The following is a 24,477-nucleotide window of genomic DNA, read 5'->3' on the forward strand; positions in this document are numbered from 1 at the left end:
ATTGCTATGATTTGATTGTGTATAAATAAAAAAAAAGCTTAGTAACACACCTTCAATGGCTCTCTCTTGTCACACTTTCATCACTCCCTCTACACCTTATTCTCTTCACATCAACCGTTCATCACATCTTCCCCATCGAGTTTCTTTTACAAAAGCTTCATTAAGCTCTTCTTCATCTGATTCAAAAGCACCATCACCACCACAAAGTGTGCCATCTAGGCCAACCGAACCTGCCTTTAACTATGCATTCAACAACACTAACGGCAACCCACTTGTTAGGATGGTTCAAAATACCGAGTCTTCCATTGAAAGGGTATTTTGGTTATTTTATTTGTTATTGTTAATTTGTACAATGATATGATATTAATATATTGACTTAAATATGTCACGAAAATTTATTTGATCCTTATTTTTATTTTATTTTATTTGTTTTTATCTTAACTCTACGATTCTCATAGTAAAATGACATTAGTAATTTGAAATATGGTCGAGAGTTAAGTAAAATCTGACAAAAGATTGTTTAAACAAAATTCAAACTCTTGTTATTTTTATCTAGTTCCATTAGTATTTTTTTTAGGGGTAGTTCCATTAATATTCCTTAGTCTTGAAATTATTCGTAATATCATGGACTGTATTCATATGCTCTACATATTATAGGGACTAATTTATAACAATGAGGACCAATAGTAAACATTCCAATGTCTTAGGGACTAAAACCAAAAGAAACTTTTTGCAGGGACTAAAGGAAAAGACTAGTGTATTTGCACAAAGGAAAAAGATATTTAAAACAAATATTTATACTTGCATGTAAGTTAATGTTAACTTTATATTATTCACGGTGAACTTTACTGCTTTAAAAACTTGCATTCTTTATTTAATTTGAAAAATGTTTAATTGAGGTGTATATACATCTTAGGAGAGAAGAGTACGAGAGTAATATGATAAATTTGATAAATTGATGATGTGAAAGGAAAAGAGAGATATAGAGCAAATAAAGTGTTGAATTGATGTTTAGAAATAAATGGTGTACAAATATCGTGGATAGATCTCTTCAAAAGGTATCGTGAACGATGTGGTCACATTGACTACAAATTGACATACTAATGTTACGCTTTTGGGTTGGGACGTTGAAGGAGTATTAAAAATGAAAGTTTGTGTTTGATCTCTGCTCGCTAACAAATTATCTCCCTGTAACAAACTAACTACTAACATTAGCTTATCAAAACAAAAGGTATACATTCCTTTTCTAATTGTAAGATTTTTGGTTGTATGATCAGGTAATTTTTGACTTTCGTTTCTTGGCACTCCTTGCTGTTGGAGGTTCCTTGGCTGGCTCACTCCTCTGCTTTCTAAATGTATAGTTTCTCAACACCTTTAGTAAATGAGAAGCAATGTGCTATAATTTTTTTTTTTTTTTTTGTGTCCATAGGATAGATTAAGGGCTTGTTTTGGTCAGATTATTATCTACGGGCATAAGAATTTGTTAGATTGCTTTAAAGAGGTTATGGAAACAGGTTATGACACGTCCATAAGCTATTTTCAACTTATGTTCATAGGTTAGATATCCATGATAGCTTATAAAAACAACTTATAACTTAATGACGATTATACTTTTTCTTTAGGGGGTTTTCTGGTAAGTAGTAGTGAAACAATATAGCTATTGTCATATTAATAAACTTATTCATGTCATGAACAAGCCTTCATATATTTGACTGGATATATATTCTTGATCATTTTAGGGCTGTGTTTATATTGTTGAAGCATACAAAGTCTATTGGACAAGTTGTGTCAAAGGAGTTCACACTGGAAAGATGGTTCTGCTTCTAGTTGAAGCAATTGGTAAATTTATCATTTTTCATACATAATCTGACCACTAGGAACAAAAAAATATTAAAGAGTTTCTTGAAATGGCCGAAAATTTAGTAACTTGCAGTCCTTCCAAATCATGAGATGGAGGGAGTATAATGCTTAAATTTTTGTCCCATTTTCTGATAATAGTTTACTGCTTCCATTTAGTCTTTCTTGAATTCAATAAAATGTATGAATCTTTCTGCTGCAGATGTTTATCTTGCTGGTACTGTTATGTTGATTTTTGGCATGGGCTTATATGGATTGTTCATCAGCAACACACCTCATGATGTGCAACCTGCTGTCGACCGTGCCCTTAAAGGATCCTCTCTCTTTGGAATGTTCGCTTTGAAGGTAATCATAACCATGACCGTGCCATCACGATGTTGATTTTATTTATCTAACTATTTATAGATATTTAGTTTTAACAATCCAACTGTTCAATTATCTTAACGAACATATGTCTATATTGCCGCCTTTTCAGGAGAGGCCTAAGTGGATGAAAATCAGCTCACTTGATGAACTGAAAACAAAAGTAGGGCATGTTATTGTAATGATTCTTCTTGTAAAAATGTTTGAGAGGAGCAAATTGGTTGTAATTGCCACAGGATTGGATTTACTAAGTTATTCAGTTTGTATTTTCTTATCATCTGCATCTTTGTATATCCTTCATAATCTGCATAAGCAAGATTAGAATATACTAGCATTGTAATATTCTCAATTCATATATGTAAGTAAACACTCATATGGTCCAGAATATTATTGCTGAAAATTTCTTTTGTTCATTATACAACATTTATAAGAAATGGAAGTTGTTGGCCAACTGTGGTTGGCACACATGGTAAGACTTTCCTCTCATACGGATTACAACTTGGGTTTGAGTCCAAAATTCCATACTTGGTAGGTTATCTGTAAATTCTGTTGTAAATTCTCAATGAGTCAGAAATCTCTTTGATTGGCTATAATATAAGAGCTGATACAAAAATTTACAAAATAAGGACCAACACTCCCTTTTTGCTCCCCATCTTGACCATATGATCATAATTTTTTTAAACAAAGACAATATCAAGAGGGGTGTTCGGATTCCAGATTTCAAATGTGTAAAGATTCTGAAAAAACAGATACCGTGGCTAATTTTTTCCCTTGACGGATTCTAAAATCCGAAAATCGAGAGGCATTTTTTGGAAAAACACAGGGTGCGAGAGAGGTTTTTGGTGCGTGCGCGCGCATGTGTGTGGGGGGTAGGAGAAAGAATTTCACTTTATACAACCTAGAGCTCACGTGGTATAGGGCCCAAATAGAAAAGTCCAGTGTCATACTAGAATTGGTAATACACCACACCTTACATATCTTATAACACCTTTGCATATAAATGTATCTAGATGTTTACATCCTCAATTAAGCTGGGTACTTAAAAAAATTCTGTCACCACCAATCTTGTTTCTCCACTACAACATCCACTTGCTTCGTAGGACCAAATCATTTCCCCAAAGAAAATTGGGTCAAATAATGTTGTGACAAATGTAGAATCTAAGTTCCTTATTAAAGCAATGGTTTGAATTCATTTTGGACATATGCTTACGTTGTCTTGTCCCTATAACAAGAGCAACGACCATTCAAAACCACATAAAAAAAATATAATAATAAGGAAATAAAAACAATACATAGGATCAAATCTAGCAAAGTAAGCATCTTTTGATCACACTTTAAAACATAACTAATTTTTCCAAAAAAAATATCAAAATATTTAAAACTCTTTCTAGTATATGCACCTAAAACATTGCAAAAAGTTAGGAACTCTCTTATATTTAGCGGCGCTAAGGACATGCCACCGATACAAAAAGTAACCTATGTGTCATTCCCATTATCATAATTCCAAGTTTCTACCTAACAAAAAATTTGCAAGAATTTTTCATCCATGAAGCTTCTTTTTGGAAGAGAGGTGATAAAGATCAACCTATGTTAAGGAAATTCTGTTTGAATCATAGGTGTTGTGATTGTGAGATGTTATTAAATATTATAGGTCATGTTTTTGTGTTACCAAAAGAAGCTTCAGCTGAAAGAAATAAGCTTGTATGGTTAAGTTATATAGTTCAGAACCTTATAGAATAAGTTACATGAATGAAATACCTGGCTCTGTGGGCACAAGTGCCAGCTTCATTCTCAGATTAGGCCAGACTTTGTTTTCATCTGCTTCCCTTCTCTTTATGTCTTTGGGAGTTGAATTCTATAGCTACACAGCTTTCTGGTACCTTTTATCTTTTTGCTATTCTCTTTGTTATGATGATAATCTTAATTTATGTAGCACATATAACTCAGACTGAAATTGTGTTTGGTTTCTAACACGCCACTAACATATAGTATTTACATTTAACTATATCATTTTCTCAAATTATTACCCATGTCGACAACGTGTGTCTAGTATCCATGTTTCATAGGTAGTAAATTCATAACATAAAAGGAAAGGAGGCATGAGCAGATTGAGATCAATCACATTAGTAAATTCGTCGAATTTCTATAATTATGTAGCTAATTGTGTGTGTTCATTATTCATGTGCTAGCTATTTGGTGACAATCATGGGTTTGGTTATACCTTGGAGTTTCACATTAGCATTGGTAGATGGATACTCAGTACTAGTCAAATGTCCCATTCGTCAACCAGGAATATTGTTGATTATTGTTGTTGGAGATTGGGTATGTAGTACTTTTCTTTCTGATTTATAAGCTAACTTAGTACATGTTTGAATTGACGATTAATATGATGAAGTTACAGTGGCACTTTGAACTCGACGTCAGTCCATACATGCATTTGGATAAGAAACTAGCAGCCAATAGGTTGATAACTCTAGTTTATTTGCTACAGGTATTATCAACCCTGACACTAGCAGCAGCTGCCTCAACAGCTAGTGTTGTAGATCTCCTGCTAAATTCTCAAGGATCTTTTTGCCCTATAAAGCTTTGCTGCAGGTACAGGATATCTGCAGTTATGGCTTTTGTGTCATGGTTTCTGTCCTTGGCATCATCTCTTTTTAACCTTTACCTGCTACCTTCTTTGTGATTCTCATTTAATTCTCCTGTAAAAATATTAGATCGGACCATTGTACATTTTGTAATATTTTTTCTAATTTTGGCATGCGAAATTCATAGTTTGTTAGTTTTGTATAATTACAAAAGCTCACAGTATGTATTTGTGGATAGTTTTAAGTATAGAGAAAATTCAATGTTATACTGTGTACTTTTGTAGTGTGTACTCAATAGTGCCGTGATGTCAACTTTTTTTGTTTTACTCAAACAAGCTAGGGCATTTCATTCATAATAATAGTGAATACAATTTGAAATACTCGTAAAAGTACTGTCAGGAGTGTAAAAGATAGATGCTCTAGCTAGACTATGAAGTATGAACACTACCCTTAGTTGATCGCCAAGAGAAAACTACTCTATAGTTGTTGAACGATTGAAGGAAACCTCTGCACTTTTCAATGAGGCAGCCATATTCTTGACAGTTAAATCTATCTTTGTGGATATCTTGGACCACCTGCTTTTAGTCCAACTCGAAGATTACATATTGAAAACCAAGAGAGTTCTCAGGCAATGCAAGCTTGTTAGCAATCCCTAAGACTCGGCTTCAAGGATGACATTTCTGCTTGATACCAGTCCAATTGTGCCACTACAAATGCGCCTGCATAGTCTCATCTCAGATGCAGAAACCAACCCCTACACAGTTATATTCCTTAAATAGTGCAGTATTCGTGTTGCATTTGGCATAGGCATTTCTTGGAGGTTCCGACAGAACCATGGCATTAGCAGCAGTTTACTGCTGAACCTGCTCTGGTGCTACCACATTAGTTGTCTGCACAGAATTTACTTGCAGCCAAGACTGCATAATGGCTCTCGCTAGCTGTACGCTCAATTCTGCAGTTTCTTGCACAACTTCCTATTCCTCATCTTCCAAATGCTCCATGTGATAGTTGCAAACAATCTCAGCTAGTCCAATGATAATTCAACCAGAATATGATAAAAGTCTACCGGACTCATGTTCAATATATTATTCTAAATAGAGTCTGGGGATAAAAACAGATTTATAAATTCATATCAAGCGTCAACGCATCAGGCCTAAAATCCTTCCTACACGTATCCCTATAAACAAGAACAGCCGAATCAACATCCCCAATACACTTTAACAAGATGCTCAAAAGTTGAAACAGATGCATCAATATCAACCAATCCCATTACTCTAAAAAATTCTTCATTTATATGAAAAATGAAGAGGATCTTAACTCAACATTATTAGTCTGCCTCTCAAATAGAACCGATAACTCGTTGGTGCTATGAATAATCGATGTTCAGAGTTGCAACTAGAAAATGGTGCAGCGGTGGAGACAAGAATAGCAATCTTCAGGTGTTTTTGACTGCATTTTCTGAATTTTTTTTCGATGCAAGATCCAAATATACCAGGATCCACTCCAGCTCCTCTACTAAGACGAATCAGGGCCCTGATACCATTTGTTAAGGAGCCTGAGGAGCACCAAGACCAATAATAAGCTAATAATCAAGATCACCTAGAGACCTCTTAGGAGTCCTAATTATTATTAGTCCATTGTTACTCTCGGTGTTCTCCCAAACTCGAACAAGTGCTAAAAAAGTTTGATTCGAATTGGTGGAGTGCGAAGTAGATCAAGTATAGTGATATGAAAGACTCTTAATTGTGGAAGAGATCGTTAAAATACAAATGTTAATGATTAATCTCACATTAACTATGAATGAACTAAACAAAGAAAATTTAAGAAGTGGCTCATATTCTTATTTTCTTTAAGGTTATGGATTGAAATGTGATGTCAAGATCACATACACATGTAACATATAACTTTGAGTATACACAATTGTTTTACTCTTTACACCTTGGTTTTTTGTATTTCTTTTTCGGTATGCTGAAAAGTAGCTTAAATGTTATGCAATATCTATTTTAAAAGTTATGCAATATCTACGTAAAAGTTATAATAGAAATTGATATGCAATATCTACGTAAAAGTTATTTTAGAAATTAAACGGTTCACTACATAGATAATTGTAGAGTTATTTTAAAAATTAATATAATAAAATGATAAAATATTGAGATATATGATTGGAAACATGTCTAAAAGTATTTGGACAGTTAGTTCATATGAATTAATTTATTGTTTAAACTTTTTTATTTTATTTTTTATTTTTTTTATAAATAATGTTTCAAGCAAATTAAGGTGACCGCTTATAGGGGGAGGGTTGTTTCTACTTTCTAAATATTTAATTTAACAGTATTTATTTCTTTTCTTTTTTCTTCTGTTGATTGAAATATATGGTTGGAATTCAAGTTTGAGTGAATAAATATCACGTCGATTAGGAGTTGAGGAAATGTTGATCTAGAAGACAAATGACTCATATATCTAATATCTTAATATCACATCGATGTTAAAGTCTCTTAAGATCTTGAATTTTTAGCCCATTGCTCCTTATGCTCCCCAAATTGCACAACGAGCGGTATCAAAGCCATAATTCAGCTTGGTGGGGGGAGTGGGTTCCTCGTGTTGATTCGAGTAGTGATGTGGATGACTCATACTTGAAGGGGGAGATTGCTATAATTCAAGTGTGACCGTTAAATTTTACTTTGACTAAAAATAGAGTAATGTTGAATATACAAGAGAGATGACTCATATATTCATATTGCCTTAAGATTTTGGATAAAGATGTGATGTCAATATCTCTTTTAAGGGTCTTATATGTTTACCTATTGCCACCTTCAGACTCCAAAATATATGAAGATTGATTCCATTAATCAATACAACTAAAATACAAGGAACAAATGACACAAATTTTCCTATATTTTTGGAGACTAACAAGATGAATTTCATATAATTTAAAAACTACCTGTTGTTTTCATATACTTTAATAGCTAAGAAAGTGATCATTAAGTAATAAAGCAGGGGTTTACTCGAATAAATAAGGCATGTCAAAGATATATGGTTAGTTTTGAAAGGCTTAGCGACGGAAAGAAAATTCATCCTTGACAAGTAGTACTATACAACACAGAAATCAACATAGTAGTTTATCAACAAAAAAATAATAATACAAGAACCAGAAAAGATAAAGATAACATTAAACTTTAAACTTTAATTATGTCATGCAAGTAAAATTGCTGAAGCAGAAGAATTGAATGCAGAAAGCATCAAAGTAACCAAACAAATAACCTGGAACGTTGATGGAAGATTCCTAATGTCTGGTTTAGTTTATAACTAAAAGAAACAAAGCGAAAATTGGTCAAATTATAAGAAGAAAAAAAAAAAAAAAAGGATAAAAAGTAATTTATATTTATAATTGTTCAACTGGTTGGTTAAATCTTCTGACATTTGTTCTTCAAGTTATCTAATTAAAAAAAGGTATATTAGCATAGATTCTCCACAATCAATTATTTCACCACATTTGATACCTTCATGAATTTGTGATGGTAAATGCTTTGCTAAGAAAAATGTGATGACCTCAAAAGGACCAACTTGTCATGTACTACTATAAATATTTAAGAGTATAGTATCTAATATCTATCCAAAAATGAAGAATCAGTTCTTCAAACTTCATCATGGGTCATTGTCATTGCTGGTGAAGATACAAATGAATTGGACCTTAAATCGAGGTAGAATTTCTTCAAAGAATCAAATGGACTTCAAGATTAGAAGCTACCATTAATTGTCAATAAATTTAACACTACTAAGACATTCATAATTTTTGTTATTTAGTCAATAAGGCTCTATTTGGGGATGAAGTAGTACATTAAAAATACTATAATGCGAATATATAATTTTGGTTACATAAATTTAGAGTGAGAGGATGATGTTTCAGTTTAGGAAGAACATTAACTCATAAAATATCTATAGATATATTTACAATTATCTTCCTCCAAAGACATTAGTAGAACTCAAACCACTCAAATTTAAGAACGTTTTTTATTTTACCACTAGACCAAACTCAGGGAGTTAAGATAACCCCTTTGACATTCTAGAGTTATGTTGGATATGGTACTCAACATCCCATCATTCAATGTCAAGTCATTTTTTTATTTAATTATCCTAAGATGAATTTTAAATTTTGAATTAATTTGTCTCTATTATTACAACCTAGTGGTTTGAGTGTGAGGATATTTCATATGAAATCTCGAGTTGTGTGCATTTATATGAGTATGTGTTGGTCGGTCAAAAACAAAATAAAAAACATTTATTAATTTTGTCTAGATAAATACGGTCTCCAACAAATAGTTAACCAATAATTCTCAAACTACTAATTATGAAATGGAATTCATCCCCCTGAATTGTGTCTGTTTCAAAACTTAAAAGACTTTAAGGAGGATGAATGCATGTGATTATTTACCTTCCTTAGTTTTAAACTTAACGAATGTAATTAAACATGTATATCCAATTATTCTTTGCGTATTGAAAACATCTTTTCAAATAAAATACCGAATTTATCTGTACCACATTATTCAAACATCAAAATATTGCCAAATACTTCAAATGCATGTCAACTTGGTAGATGCTATTCGTCAATCAAATACCTAAAATTGCAGTATTATCTTGAAATTCATGTTCATTGATTTCTTCAAGAAGTTCTAACAATATTCTCTTATATATACTCAAGTCAAGTGTCCAAATTAATTAATTAATTCCATTTACATACTCATTTATACACTTCAATTGCTTATTCCAAATGACATGCATAAACCAATTCTCCATTTCAGGTACAAAATGAAAAATCATACAAAAGTTGTAGCGGTCAACATGTTGGGACACACGTAAAAGGAAGTTCATATTCTCTTGAGGTGTATGGTCCAATATTCCTTGTGTCTTGCTCTTTACCTTCTCTTGACGTGGGGATTCTCATGAACTTATGATTTACAACCATCACCACCACCCCTCCTCATGAGGCATAATTCCTTTCCAATCTCTTCAACCATAAGCCATTATGCAATGAATTAGAATTCTATAATGCAAAGTTTGTTTCAAGGTAAATTTTAAGTTGTCGTTAAAAATTTGTGGATAAGTTACTCAACAATCGATTAAAATCAAACATGTGCACTTCATTGACTTTTTTTAGAATCCTATGTTTGATATAGTTAGTGGAGTACACATGATTGATTTTAATTGGTTGCAGGTAACTCAACCATAATTTTCTAAAAGTAACTCAAGTCTCACCTTGTTTAAATACTACGATTCAGTTTACAATTTGAATTTAATGGAAATACACAAATGATGTAAAATAGTATTATAACCTAATCTAACAAAAATTCATCATATTGTCGTATAAAACTAGTCTACGCTGATAATGGTTGATCTCTTACTATTTTACCCTTAAGCGATATTGGTTGCACTTTTGGCTCCACAAGCTAGGCTACACTTAAACAAACATGAGTCGTACTCAACAAGCCAAGACAAAAACAAAACTTCCTCATAATACAACTTTCTACACTTTCAAATTACCTAATTACCCTCAAACCAGCACAAGTCCAAATCATGCCCCTTCCAATTATAAATACATAACAACAGTTACCATTACATATGCAATATCACACAAACAAAAAGAGAAGAAACAGAACAATGAAATACAGTGAGATATCCCATTTCAGCCACCCAAAACACAAACTAAGATTCGAGCACAACGAATTTCCATTCAAATGCGACGGCTGCAAAGAAATAGGCATAGGTTCACGTTACAAATGCAGCATCTGCGACTACGACCTTCACACACACTGCGCAATACCTTCCACCACACTCTTCCATCCATTTTACACAAAATGCACCTTTCAGTTCATGCAAATTCCACCAGGAAACACGCTGCGTTATTGCAACGCATGCGAAAAGGACGTGAACGGGTTTGTTTACCACTGCAAATCCTGTGGGTTCGACCTCCACCCATGTTGCGCGAAGCTGCCGATGGTTCTTAACGATGGGGAAATGAAACTTTACCTTCACAGGAAAGTGAGTTCACCATGTCACCGTTGCGGAAGAAAAGGACGTAGCTGGAGTTATAGATCGAACTGTAAGAGTTACAATTTGCATGTGGCCTGTGTGAGGGAAATGCTGGTGGAAAATTGGTACAACTTATATATGGGACATGGTAAAGGAAGTAGCAGGAAACTTGAGGCCACTATTCCTAGTTTACAGAATACATTGTACGCTGCACATAATTGCAGAGGAAGTAGAGGAAGTAAAGGAAAGAAGGTGAAAAAGTGTTGTGAGATTGCTGGATTTGCGGTGCAGATTGTGATTTCAGCGGTTTTGGGTGATCCTACGACTCTCATTGCTGGTGTTGTTGGGGCACTCATGTCTAGGGCTTGAATATCATGGAATATAACAGAATCTATCTTTTGTCTTTTGTTGTGACGTGTATGTTAGTTTTGTTTAGTACCACATGATGATGATGGTGATGATGATGATGTGTCTCCATAACAATGTAATGTAAGGAATATAAATTAAATGTGGTTTTTTTACATAATAAATAGGGTATAAATGGTACTACCTCTATTGCTATATTTAAGAGATTTTTGGCCAAAACACACGAATTGAGAAACACAACCACAAAGGCAAAAGATGAAAAGTTTGCTAGAAATCCAAAGAGAAATAAGCACAAACTGATCACATGCTTCAAAATGCAAACTTATCTGTCAGAAGTCAGAACTATCTACAACATAAGTAATACAAAGTGCTGCCCACAACACAGTGAAAATACATTCTGAATTGCATAAGTATAGAACCAAATGCTAAAACACGAACATACTGAAACTCAGAGTACAACTACAACAATGCAGTATGCAAAAGTATAGCTAATCCATATTAGCAAATTTGTTGCAAAGCACAATGTTTTACCAAATTATATCAAAATAATCTTCAAAGCAAATAAGTAGTATGATCAAATTAATCCCCATTTAGTTGCATACACACACAAACATTTGCCTTATCCTAGACTCGGTCACTTAATGTAGTATATGTAATACTGCATACTATACTATGATATTTTGCATAATCAAAACACAAATACACAGACAAAGATAATTAGAACACGAGAACTAATATCATAAACCAGTCTGAGTTGAAACCAAAATTACCTTTCGAAACTAATTTATCCCAATCTGAACTAAAACCAAAGCAAAATTTCAACATTTAACTATGTGATAATTAAAACAAAGAAACACAAACGTAAGATAATAAATTTCAGCAAATTCATAGTGCGTACCTTTAAATGGAAAGCAGCTACATCAGTAGCATAAAATATTCCAGGAATGCTCCAATGCCTTACAGTTTTGTGGCTTAAAGCTGATCAGTAGCATAAGATATACCAAAGGTGCTGCACAAAACATAGTTACATTAATGACAGTAATATTAAATCTGATGATTGTAAATGAAGCTTAATTCTATGTCATGGCTTACAATTTTGTGGAATTATGCTCAGACACGGTGTGATTTATGTTTGAAGCATGTATGTGAATGCCTTAAGTCTATGCCTGGGTCAAACAAAAAACTTGCATGTATTAATATCAAGAATATGCTTAATGGATTAGATTCACACCAAACAGCGTTTGTTTTCTCAATCATAGGAACAAACAATAAAAGACTATGGCTGGAGAGATGCTCTTTCACCTTACAAGAGATAAGATGGCAATAAAAATTAAAAGATAAACTAAGATAACAACAACAACAATAATAATAATTGTTGAAAAAGTAGTAACCAAAAAAAAATTGTTGAAAAAGTAGCAGCAACTACTAGTTCCTAAACTAAAATGTACTAGATACTAATAATTAGTACAATATATGGTAATAAATTAAACTAGGTTTAACTCAAGTCTTCTTTTTCTTAATCTTCTTGTTCCCCAGACGAAGTTTGATAATTCCAAATTTTGGACGCTTCACAGGCGCTTAGCCGCAACATTAGTAGAGGTGGGACACTTAACCAGATGATGATGAGAATGAGAATCAGCAGAACTGAGCTGAAACACAGCAGCAGCCTTGGATGAAGATAAATCAGCCGCCACCTCGATCTCGGAAGAAGAAGTTACAGCTGAGATGTGGTGGTTGATTTCTTTGGATCTGACAAAGTCCGCTTCACAACAGTCTGATTGTGTCACTACAAATGTGCCTGCATAGTCTCATCTTAGACGCGGAAACCAGCCCCTACACAGTTATATTCCTTAAATAGTGCCGCATCCATGTTGCATTTGACATAGCCTTAACTTGGAGGTTCCCAAGGAACCATGACAGCAGCAGAAGTTTGCTGCTGAACCTGCTCTGGTGCTACCACATTAGTTGTCTGCACAGAATTTACATACAGCCAAGACTGCATATACTGGTTCTCGCACACTGTACAATCTGGTCTGTAGTTTCTTACACACCTTACCACAACTTCCTATTCCTCATCTTTTAAATTCTCCATGAGATAGTTGCAAACAATCTCAACAGGTCCAATAATAATTCAACCAGAACTCTGCATAAAAATTCATGGAACTCAGTCTGCTGCCAGCATGAGATAGTTGCAGTGATAACAACTTAAACCACATTTTCAGCAATGTTATATAGCACAAGCAATTAACTGCATCAAGTACACCAAGAACAGAGTATGATAAAAAGCATACCAGACTCATGTTCAATCTGCTATTCTGAATGGAGTCCGAGGAAAAAAACAGATGTATATAGTTTTCAGAATTTTCAGTAATATCAATTATTTTCACCATAAGATGGCAAAAAGAAATCATCATTGTATTAGCTATGCATCTGAGTTTGCAGCATTTCTTTCCTCAAAGCTTCTGCCATTTCCTCACTCCCTTGTCTAACATACCCATCAATAAAAACTTCATATATTTCCGAATTCAATTGAAACCCTTTTCCTATCATCTCTGCCTGAAGCTTCAATGCCTCATCCATCCTCCCCTCAAAACAAAACCCCTTAATCAAGGCCTCATAGCTCTTCTCCTTTGGAACCAAATCAAACTTACCAACTCCACTCCTCAAAAACTTCATAGCTTCCTCAACCCTACCCTTATTACAAAGTAACCTAACCACCATATCAAGCGTCGACGCATCAGGTCTGAAATCCTTCCTAAGCATATCCTTGTAAACAAGAACAGCTGATTCAACATCCTCAATACCACAATACCCCTTAACAAGATGCTCATAAGTTGAAACAGTTGCATCAATACCAACCAATCCCATTTCTCTATAAAACTCTTCAGCTCTTCCAACATCACCAATCTTACAAAACCCACCAATTATAGTATTATAACTAACCACATCAGCCTCAATTTCTTTCTTCCTCATTTCTTCCCACATCTTCTCACAATCTTCCATTCTCCCTCCATCACAAAACGCAGCAATCAGTAAACTATAACTGTAAGCATTAGGATCACAACCCATTTCACTCATTTCATTCCAAATTTCCTCAACTTTCTCAACCAAGCCACTTTGATAACAACATAACATTAATGTATTAAAACTATGTACATTAGGTTTAACAACTCTAAAACCTCTAAACCCATAACCCCTTTTCGAAATTTCATCTTTTTCCTTATCCAACCGAAAAAACTCACGATAAATCTCAAACCCAACATCCACCCCAAATTTTCTACAAACCCTAGAAATCAAATTATTCAATGTAGCAACTTTAGGACTAATCCCACGAGATAACAACATTCTACTAATCTCAATTGAAGATTCAATTTTTCTAGACTCCAAACACACTTCGATCAATAAATCAAACACAAACGGAGCAGACCCACAATCACGATAAGAATTAACAAGAATCTCGAATAACTTCAAAGGCGTGGAAGATGAATCGTCATTGATAAGGGCGGTTTTGATGGTGTTGTAAGCGTGTGAGTGGAGACGGGCACGTGCGAGGATGTGGATGATGGTGGAGTAAGAGGAGAGGTTGTGGTGACAGAGGGATTTGGATTGTGTCCATTGATAGAAGTGAAGAGCGAGGTGGGGTTTGTTTTTGAGGTGGAGTGTAATTTGGGAGAAATCGGTGGAGGGGAGGGTGTTTGGGTAGAGGGTGTGGAGTGTGTTCCAACGGGATTTCGAACGGTGGTTTGTGAGGATGGAGACAGCGGTGGTTATGAGAGTTTCTTGTTCAGATGAAGAAGTGGAGAAGAAGAGGGTTACATGAATTTTTTTTGGATTTGGTTTTAGAGGTTGGTGTAGGAGTTTGGCTACTTGAACTTGAATTGTCATTTGGGTAATTGAAGTGCGGTTATTTTGTTTATGAATGAATTGAGAATTTTGTATTTTTGTGGGAATAAAGTTGGACAAAGTCTTAATTAGGGTTGCTCAAGGTTGGATTGTCCATATAACCAATCTATTTCAAAATTTCAAAATGTAACTTGATTTGATGCAGTGAGTTTGGATTTTAAATATCCATTCCCCAGTTACATCCACATCCATATACCATTATCCTTAATTCTGAGTGGCTTGAATGGGTGATGGTGGACCCTTAGCAGTCTCTATTGAAGCAGACCGCATAGCTTTCAAGGTCTCTGGTGCTTCTTCCTTTACTGATTTCTCTCCTAAAAAGCACAAAAATACTCACTTAAATGAATACACAAAAATTTGATCACAATAGCACATATCACTCTGAACCTTAATCACAAAAATGATCGCAACAAAACAGTTCATCAAATCCAAGACAAATTTAAATGAAAGAGGTAGCAGCAACATTCCTTGATAAGTTAAGGAAAACTGAAGTCTAATACGGCTGATGTGGCCACAATTTAAGCCGTAATGTTGCCTCATAAACATAAAAATCCTTACATGACCACAATCATCGCCGCATCATCCTATTTTAAAAACCTTGGGTAGCATAACATGAATTGTGACAATTTCACATAATCAAATCAAAGTAACCTTATAAACACAACAAAAACATACTTAATCCACATGCATATAACATTGAATCCACAAAATGTTGAACAAACAGAAATGGAACTCTAAATGTGGCCAGACATAAACTACATACTATACTTTACATTTCAAAGAAAGGGAATGCAGGGTTCTAAGTTCTCACAAAGTCTTTGAAAAAGGATATTGACAGAATAGTATACCATAGTGATTCAAAAGTTAGAAGAAAAAAAGTTCTTCCCAATTCATTAGACATAAAGCAAACACATGCATGACAAAAATGCATCAACATCAGTATATGTTTCATAACTATGAAATTTTAATTGACAATGCAATCATCCATGATTGAAAGAAGCTAGAGCTAGTGGCATGAATCGAATGGCAGAGTCGTAAATAACTAAGACATGAATCGGTACTCTGGATATAGAAGATAAACAAACAAACCAACATAAACTATCAACTATGAAGTATTAACTTAAAAAGTTTATTGGAACGATAAGCTCAGTAGTTTACGAGTACCTACATAATTAATTGATATAAGAAGACACTCCCCTGATCTTACTACTCAAGACTGAAATAAAGTGCACCTACACTCAGTAGCGGAGCCAGACCTAAAATTTTGGGGTGGCAGCTTTAAAAATAAACTAAAATATATAAATCACATAATATACAATACGACCCATTTCGGTGTCGTTCATAAAAATTTTCAACAAAATAATACTAAAAACCGATCATCATATTCAAAGTGATGCTTTACGCATCCCGACTTTTCATCTTAACTTTTCCTGTTGAAACAGTTTCAAAATCAACTAACAATACATGGTTTCAATGTTACATCAATTCTAATAACATTCAAATTTCATAACAATAGCCGGTTTCAATTTCATTGAAATAACATAAATGATTTCAAAATGAACCAATTTCACTTGATTTTCATAAACAGAAGACAATGATAGCTGAATACAAAAGTTGAGCCAGGTTTGATAGATCTTTCTGATGGAAAATGCCATGAATGTTGCTACTTTTCATGACAAGTTGCTAGAACATGCTAGTCATATACAGAAAAACCAAACACTATCAAAAATAGAGGAAGATTAGCTCATCTAGGCATGCTAGAAGTTGAAGATATGCTTACATTTTTTTGAATCAAATAAGCTTACATTTTCCATCTTTTCCACCTCTACTATTTAGGATTATTGATTACGTCCTCCTCTCAAAGTCGTTGCCATACATGATTAAAATTGGCAAAGGAAGTAAGTTAACTTTTCTTAATTACATATAGTAACTCTAAAACAATTTGACTAGTTATCAGGCTTTCATATTCTACTATTGTTTAAGACAATTATTTAAAACCGAGGCTTTGAATTGGAATTCGTCTCTCACACTCAATACAATTATTTAAACACAAGTAACAGTTCAGTAGCAATCAGAGTTCATGTTCTAAACCATAATAATAAGCAGAACATTCAGAGTTCTGTAGTAAAACATTCAGAGTTCTGTAGTAATCAGTAGCAATCGAAAACTAAAAAAATTCAATTTCACATTACTAAAGAACATGTAATCATCAAATCAGAATCAGAATTGAAGGAAATTACATTCAATTTCACACTACCTTACAAGTTACAACAATTAGGGTTTGTGGAGAGAGATGGATGGAGATAGCTCTCTAAACTAAAGAATCAATACAGAAGATTGAGGGGGGTGCGGCGGTGATGGATGGAGAAGGAGAAGAGTGGTCGCGGCTCGCCAGCAGTGGTGTGGTGGTGGATGTTGTTCGGTGGTTTTGCTTTGGCTGGGAGAAGAAAAAAGAGGAACGCGCATCAGATGAAAGAGAAAGGGGAAGAGGAAATGAAATTGAATTGGTAATATTCATATTAGTTAAGGGCATTATAGTAAATTCCAGTGTATAATTTTTATTTATCTAAATCCCAATGTTTGAATAATGAGAAAACACTCCAAAAATAGCTACAACCTCTGTAACACCGGCACTTGTGATGGAAGGTGTGTCCGGTGTTAGATACGGACACAAGTGATTACATTTAATTAATTCATTCTTTTAAACTTTCATAGACCGTAAGTGGATCAACAAAGTCACAATATACTACTGAATCAAATGCAACGAAATACACTGAACTTGAATGAAATTAATTATCTTCAATAACTAACTAAGAGAATAAATGTAATTGTACGAAAGGTGAAAATGAAAAAGACAAGATTCAATCAGGGTTTAAGGAAGAAGAGCGGGGGATTTTGGTACTTGTAGTAAGATGAGAGTGATGAACATGAAGAATGCCAGTGGTGGATTCAATATCCAAAATGAGGGTTCGAATCGGTTGCGCAAGGAAGATTTGGTTGCGATTCACATTTCACAGAGCGACGAGAGTGATGGTTCCAATCAGTGAGCGTTTTTGTTTGAGTCTCAACTGAAATCATAAAAGGAGTTAATTTACTTTGGTCGTCATGACTCTGCAATACAAAGTAAGCATTTTCGTTATCATTTTAAATACTTTTGTTAACCGATAAGGTGACATATGTATAAAATAATTATTTTGGTCCCTAAATTGAAAATCAATATCTCAAAATTAAATCTAAAATCCTTAAATCCCAAATTTAATCCTCAAGCCCCTAAATCTCATCTAATTTTCTCTTTTTTCAAAATCAATTCTTTTTGTGTAGTTAGTTATTTGGATTGTATTAAATTCTAATGTTTATAAAAAATCATCACATTTTACTCCTTAATTCCAAAAAGTATAATATTTCCCTCATTTTATAATGTAAGTGTAGTGAAACTGATTAATATGTTTCTACATGCATGTTTGATAAATGTGTTTTAGTACAAAGTAAAATTTAGTTGAAGCTATTTTGATCATGTTTAGTTAAACCAAAGTTTGGAGGAATACTCAATTGTTTAAGAGTTAAGAACATACATATATTTTTTTTACTAAAATCACATTTGACATGAGACATACTATTAAAATCACATTATTTAACATTTCCCTAATTATAATAGTCCACACCATATAAACTAAGCTCCTTTGATTGGTAGCACAAAATATTTGGAGTTTACTATGTTCCTTTCTTATGACAAATCTCCACTGATTATCAATTACAAAAGAAAAAAGGAAATTGATTTTGAAAAAAGAGGGAATTTGATGAGATTTAGGGATTTAAGGATTTGAGGATTAAATTCGAGATTTAGGGATTTAAGATTCAACTTGGGAAGATATTGATTTTCAGTTCAAAGACCAAATGACTATTTTATACTTTCACTTTAGTCCATGTGACACCTCATGCACGTCACATCATCAGTTAACAGAAGTTATTAACGTCAGAGACTAAAGTGATAGCGGAAGTGCACATTCATAGGCTACTTTGTATTTAATCTTGAATGAGGGACCTTTATGACAACGAAATACTGAGTTAAGGACTAAAGCGACCATCTACTATATATAATAATATCCCCTAATTTTTTTTAATAATATGATATATTTTTTCTTGAGTTAAATATCTTTTTTATATCTATAAATATGTCAACTTTTCATTTTATTCCTTCTAAAAAATTTCTTCAATTTTTAGTCCCAAATTTTTTTTTATCTTCACTTTTGGTCTCTCCTTTCAAGTAAACTCATATATAGAATTCATATTTTTGAATAAAATTTTGCAGAAAAGAATTTTTTTAACAAAACATGAATTAAATATGAATTTTATATTTTTGAAGGTTAAAAATTCATATTAAATTTTGCTTCGTTAAAAAAATTCTAATTTTAAATTTTTTTTTGGAGATTTTTACAATATTCTATACATTTCTTCATAATTTCATGTAAAAAAAGTAGTGATTGAAAATTTTATAGGGACTAAAAGTCGATGGAAAATTTTGAAGGGATTAAAACAAAAAACTGATATATTTACAGGGACCAAAAATATATTTAACCCTTTTTTCTATTGTTGAATGGATTTTTTTCAGGGTTAAATATGTTTTTGGTCCCTATAATTATACCAACTTTTCGTTTTAGTTCCTCTAAAATTTTGCTTCAACTTTTAGTCCATATAAAATTTTCAATCACCACTTTTGGTCCTTATTTTTAAGTAAATTTTAGTTTTTTTTTTGAATAATGTAGAAATATGTAGACAAAAATTAAATATGAATTTTTAACCGTAAAAAATTTGAAAATTCACATTTAATTCATGTTTTGGTAAAAAATTCTAATTTTTTTGGGAGAAATTCTTATAATATTATAAATTTATTGCAAATTTTTATTCAAAAATATGAATTCTATATAGGAGTTCACTTTAAAGGAGAGACCAAAAGTGAAGAAATTTTTTAAAGAGATTCAAACAAAAATTTGACATATTTATAGAGACTAAAAACATATTTAACCTTTTTTTAATAATATATTCTCCTTGTTAAGGCGCGAGACCTCATCGAAGATCAAAGTTATATATGTTTAATCCATTTAAATTGACATTGAAGGCAATTGAGCCATAAATTAATCCATTTAAATTGAAATTGAGTAAGTAATCCATTTAAATTGTCATTGAAGGAAATCAAACTATAAATTAATCCATTTAAATTAACATTGAAAGGAACCGAATCATGAATTAATTAATCCATTTAAATTGATATTGAAGGGAATCAAACATGGGACCTTAAAATGCACATGCTCAAAAGTTTCAAACTAACACAATTAGATAAACGCAAGTGAGTTTATTGCTAAAAATATTTAATTTGATAATTATAAAAAAAAAAAAAGAGATTGAATTTATTGACAAAACTTATGTGCATTTCTTTAGATGTTTTCCATCCGGTTTATAACTCGAAATATACTTTTTTTTTTATAACAAACTTTAACATAGAACTTTACTTACCTCCGAGACTTTGGCAAAACTTATGTACATTTCGTTAGAGATTTAATTTTTTTTGAATGATTCTAATCTTGATCGTACTTTACTTACCTCCTAGACAAACTTCGAATTAGCATGACTTTTTTTCCTTGAAAACCGAAGGCTAACACCAATTTTTCTTTTCATGAACAAGTACTATACAAATCAGAAATTAGTATACTTCATAAAAAAAAAAAGATATACAAAACTTTCACTTTAATCATGTCTTGCGAGTAAAATTAAATGCAGAAAATTTTAAAGTAACAAAAGAAAGAGAATTGTTTTTCTCACATCCATTGTTTTCTAGAAACACATGGAAATGATCAAAAACATGTAGTTAACTACCGCTGGTTTATAACTAGAAAACCGACATAGTTAATTACCGCTAAATTTTAGGTCATTTTCACGTGTTTTTAGGAAACAATGAATGTAAAAACATCAACACTCCAAAACAAATGACTTAAGACTTTTGATGGAAGATTCCTAATGCCTGTTTTAGTGTTAAATTAAAAGAAACTAAACGAAAACTGGTCTAAACAATAGAGAAAGAGGATAAAAGTAATTTGTCGTCATTATTGTTCAATTGAGTGCTTAAATCTTCTTATTACATTTATTCTTTTAAGTCGTATAATTGAGAAAAAGGTGTAGTATAGGTTCTTCACAATCAATTATTTCAGCCACTGTGAAACATCTATCACACCTTGCAGCCACGTTTGATACCTTCATATGAATTTGTGTGAGGGTAATTACTTTGCAAGAAAAATCCAATGACCTCAAAAGGTCCAACTTGTCATGTACTATAAATATTATAGAGTATAGTATCTAATATCTATCCAAAATTGAAGAATCAATTCTTCTGACTTCATCATGAGTCATTGGCATATTCTTTGTTGGTGAATATACAAATGTATAAAGACCTTAAATCAAGGTAGGGTTTATTTCTAGAACCAAATGGACTTAAAGATTAGAAGATACAAATACAGAACTACTAATTTTGAATTGGATGGAATTTATTCCCTTTTTTTTTCTCTGTTTCAACTTACAAGACTTTAATCATATAGGGACGTTAAGTGCATGTGATTCTCTATGTATCTTTCAGAGTTTTTTTTTATTCTTTGCGACGTTTGAAAACATTCTCATCAAATCAAATATCGAATTTATCTGTATGTACCACATAATTTAGACATTTCAATATTGTCAAATACTTCAATTCATTTCAACGGTTGCAAGGAAGTAGGCATAGGTTCACATTAAATTATTTTTTAACAGAAACAATTACACCTTCTCATGAGGGTACAAATTAATTTCAAATAAAGGCATGGTTACAGATCTCCAAAAAGTGGCATCTTTTCGGTTCAATATCAACTGACACAATTTTTCATACCAAACGTATTGATTGATAATCAACAATCAAGTCGTTAATTCTCTGACTTATAAAACTATAAAATGTATCCATCATATAACAACTTTCACACATAAAAAAGATAACCCTGCAGAAGCAAACTTCACTCAAATATATTTTGTAGGTGAAATAAACCACCAAAACAATATGCTTCCAGAACTCTCTGACGATGTTTTAATCTTTATAATTACGTTGGTTGCTACATCTTCACTGAAAGATCTTCTCAATTTGAGCAAAACATGCAAAGTTTTGAAGAAGCATTGTCTGAATGCAGAAGTTGCACATTGTTGTGCATTGGATACATCACTAACCAGAAACATGTACAAAGTCGATGGAAATAGGGATTCTCTTTACCAATTGTTAGAATCTAGTAGAAATCCAGAGTATTGCTTTAGAATGGGTATCCTAGATATTTGCTATCAAATTTCAAACTATGATTCTACTAGAAATTTTCTAGAAATGGCCTTACAACAAGGTCACGATGGAGCAAAGTATACGCTAGCGATACTAAACATCTTTTCTGGTAATGTTGAGAATCATGGCAAGGGAAGAACATCATTAACTGAGTTGTGGTTTCAAAAGAAACTCTACAAATGCAGACATATGATTCGTGAGGCTATTAATTCTGATGGATACTGAGTACTAAGAAGATCGTGGCCAAATAATTTGGTATACTCAAAGGTATGTGTTGATCAATTTGAAGCATGCAAAGAACAACAACTAAAGAAAGGTCTTTGGTGGGCGAATTCAGATGAGGACTACGAATTCGACACTTGCATTAATTGTCGTCTTGACTTGGAAGTGGATTGGTTCCTGAAAGAAGTGAAGTACGACCCTCCTCAACAACCATAATTGGATGGATAAGTAGTCATGGATTTTTTAAGTTTGTCATAGATTTTTATAAGTTTGTTAAGTGCGTACTAATATTCTGTTTTGTAAAATTTTATATACAATGTATGTGCAAGCATGTTAAGGTTAAAACTGCTACCAAGTCTATTTTATGTTGGTAGTTTCTATGGTACACCCTTAAATTAAAGTGTATCAGTACACCTATTTCATAAATTAATAAGTTATCGATCATTTTTATGTAATAAAGAGATATTTATCAACTTTTATATTTTAGAAAATATTATTTTATAAGAAAAAACGTCATTTCATCATTTATAAGAATCATACTAATTTTTTAACATTTTATCTAAAAAAATAATCAATATTCACTATTATGGGTATTAGAAATTAAAAAAATTTGAATTTTGATTTGCTGACACTTTTGAGAAATAAAATATAATTATTATAATTGTAACCTTTAGAAAATATATTTTTTCTAAAAAAATAACTTATTAAACTATTCATTTAACATATGGGTGTACCGGTACACTCAATTTTATCGAATGTACCATAGAAATTGCTTTTTAGGTTTTAATTAAAAATGTTGTCCAGTATTTCCAACCCAATTATGTTGATCCTTTTTTTTTAGGAAAATGCTAAAAGGTACGGGGTAATGTTTTCACGAAATTTCACGGATGATTAATTTCAATAAAATTAGAGCAGTGTCCCACATATTATATTACTAAGTATGTTCTCAAACTTCTCAAACTGCATATATAGAAAAGTAAATCCATCTCTCTTGCATTACAAATTAATGTTGGCCCTAATAATTCTCATCACAAATTCCTTTTGATTTTATGATTAATTAACATCTATTGATTCTTATCTCATTTCATTACCATGTATAAAATGACCCCATTAGATGATAAAGTTAGGTGAAATCATATCAAACAAGCTCAGAAGTTTTATGCAGTTTTGGAATGCTACCCCTAATAAATCACCACTTTTGTGTATGAATGACATCTAGAGTTCCAAACAGAAACAATGACGAGAAAAGAAACACATCATTTGATTGTTTTTTTTCCTTTTTATGACTTAGTATGTAAAAGAACAGAGTCGGTTTAATATTATTTTTTTAAGGGAAGAGTCGGTTTAATATTTTTTTATTTATTATTTAATATGAAATCTCCCGTTTCTTTTCCTGGAGTCAAACCTAATACGCATGGGAAGTAGCATTCGTAAATTTTCGTAGGCGAGAGATCCGTACTATATAGCATCACTCTTTTTTTTTATCTATAATATACATGTGTATACAACCTTTTTTTTATATTTTTAAATCAAACAAAACATGACAACATTAGCTATCAAGCCAAAATTAGTTACAAACAATCATATGAATCCCAATAATTACACAAAGCAAAACAAACTGACATTCAAACAACCTAATCACCAATCTAGATAAATGTCAGACATCATACTCAATAAAATTGATTTAAGGGCTAAAACAATGAGATGAGATTCTAATCACATACCAATTTTCTATTTCATTTACAAGTTGAAAACTTGTAGAAAAGTTATAGCAGTCAACATAATTTGTATATAAGTAAAATGTTCATA

At 32.5% G+C, this 24,477-nt stretch overlaps 4 protein-coding genes across 7 annotated transcripts; 3 read left to right on the forward strand and 1 right to left on the reverse strand.

Moving 5' to 3' along the window:
* Positions 1 to 2,633, forward strand: LOC25492690 (uncharacterized). Its single transcript, XM_013600882.3, has 5 exons — positions 1 to 313; positions 1,278 to 1,355; positions 1,740 to 1,839; positions 2,060 to 2,202; positions 2,333 to 2,633. Exons 1-5 carry the CDS (start codon positions 56 to 58, stop codon positions 2,540 to 2,542), a joined length of 789 nt encoding a protein of 262 aa, XP_013456336.1. The 5' UTR covers positions 1 to 55; the 3' UTR covers positions 2,543 to 2,633.
* A 924-nt stretch (positions 2,634 to 3,557) lies between these two features.
* LOC25492691 (CASP-like protein 5C1) lies at positions 3,558 to 5,098 on the forward strand. The gene is made up of 3 exons (XM_013600883.3): positions 3,558 to 4,096; positions 4,410 to 4,542; positions 4,712 to 5,098. Exons 1-3 carry the CDS (start codon positions 3,924 to 3,926, stop codon positions 4,904 to 4,906), a joined length of 501 nt encoding a protein of 166 aa, XP_013456337.1. The 5' UTR covers positions 3,558 to 3,923; the 3' UTR covers positions 4,907 to 5,098.
* A 5,343-nt stretch (positions 5,099 to 10,441) lies between these two features.
* On the forward strand, positions 10,442 to 11,283 carry LOC25492692 (uncharacterized). The gene has a single exon (XM_013600884.3). It carries the CDS (start codon positions 10,464 to 10,466, stop codon positions 11,202 to 11,204), a length of 741 nt encoding a protein of 246 aa, XP_013456338.3. The 5' UTR covers positions 10,442 to 10,463; the 3' UTR covers positions 11,205 to 11,283.
* A 1,123-nt stretch (positions 11,284 to 12,406) lies between these two features.
* Positions 12,407 to 17,639, reverse strand: LOC25492693 (pentatricopeptide repeat-containing protein At2g15980). Of its 4 annotated transcripts, none has more exons than XR_005645818.1 (3): positions 17,362 to 17,639; positions 13,493 to 15,418; positions 12,407 to 13,344 (listed from the first exon to the last, which is right to left on the reverse strand). XR_005645818.1 is itself a non-coding variant. In XM_039833373.1 (3 exons), the coding sequence occupies exon 3, from the start codon at positions 15,084 to 15,086 to the stop codon at positions 13,620 to 13,622; it is 1,467 nt and encodes a 488-aa protein (XP_039689307.1). In that variant the 5' UTR covers positions 15,087 to 15,418; positions 16,273 to 16,360; positions 17,362 to 17,639; the 3' UTR covers positions 12,407 to 13,619. The 4 variants fall into 4 exon arrangements, 3 of the variants coding, with proteins under 3 accessions (XP_039689307.1, XP_039689306.1, XP_039689305.1); XM_039833373.1 differs by adding an exon at positions 16,273 to 16,360 and having other exon boundaries at positions 12,407 to 15,418; XM_039833372.1 differs by adding an exon at positions 16,885 to 16,961 and having other exon boundaries at positions 12,407 to 15,418.
* Between the last annotated feature and the right edge of the window lie 6,838 nt (positions 17,640 to 24,477).

Source organism: Medicago truncatula, chromosome 4, assembly GCF_003473485.1.
Source record: "Medicago truncatula cultivar Jemalong A17 chromosome 4, MtrunA17r5.0-ANR, whole genome shotgun sequence".
Classification (NCBI taxonomy): Eukaryota; Viridiplantae; Streptophyta; class Magnoliopsida; order Fabales; family Fabaceae; genus Medicago; species Medicago truncatula.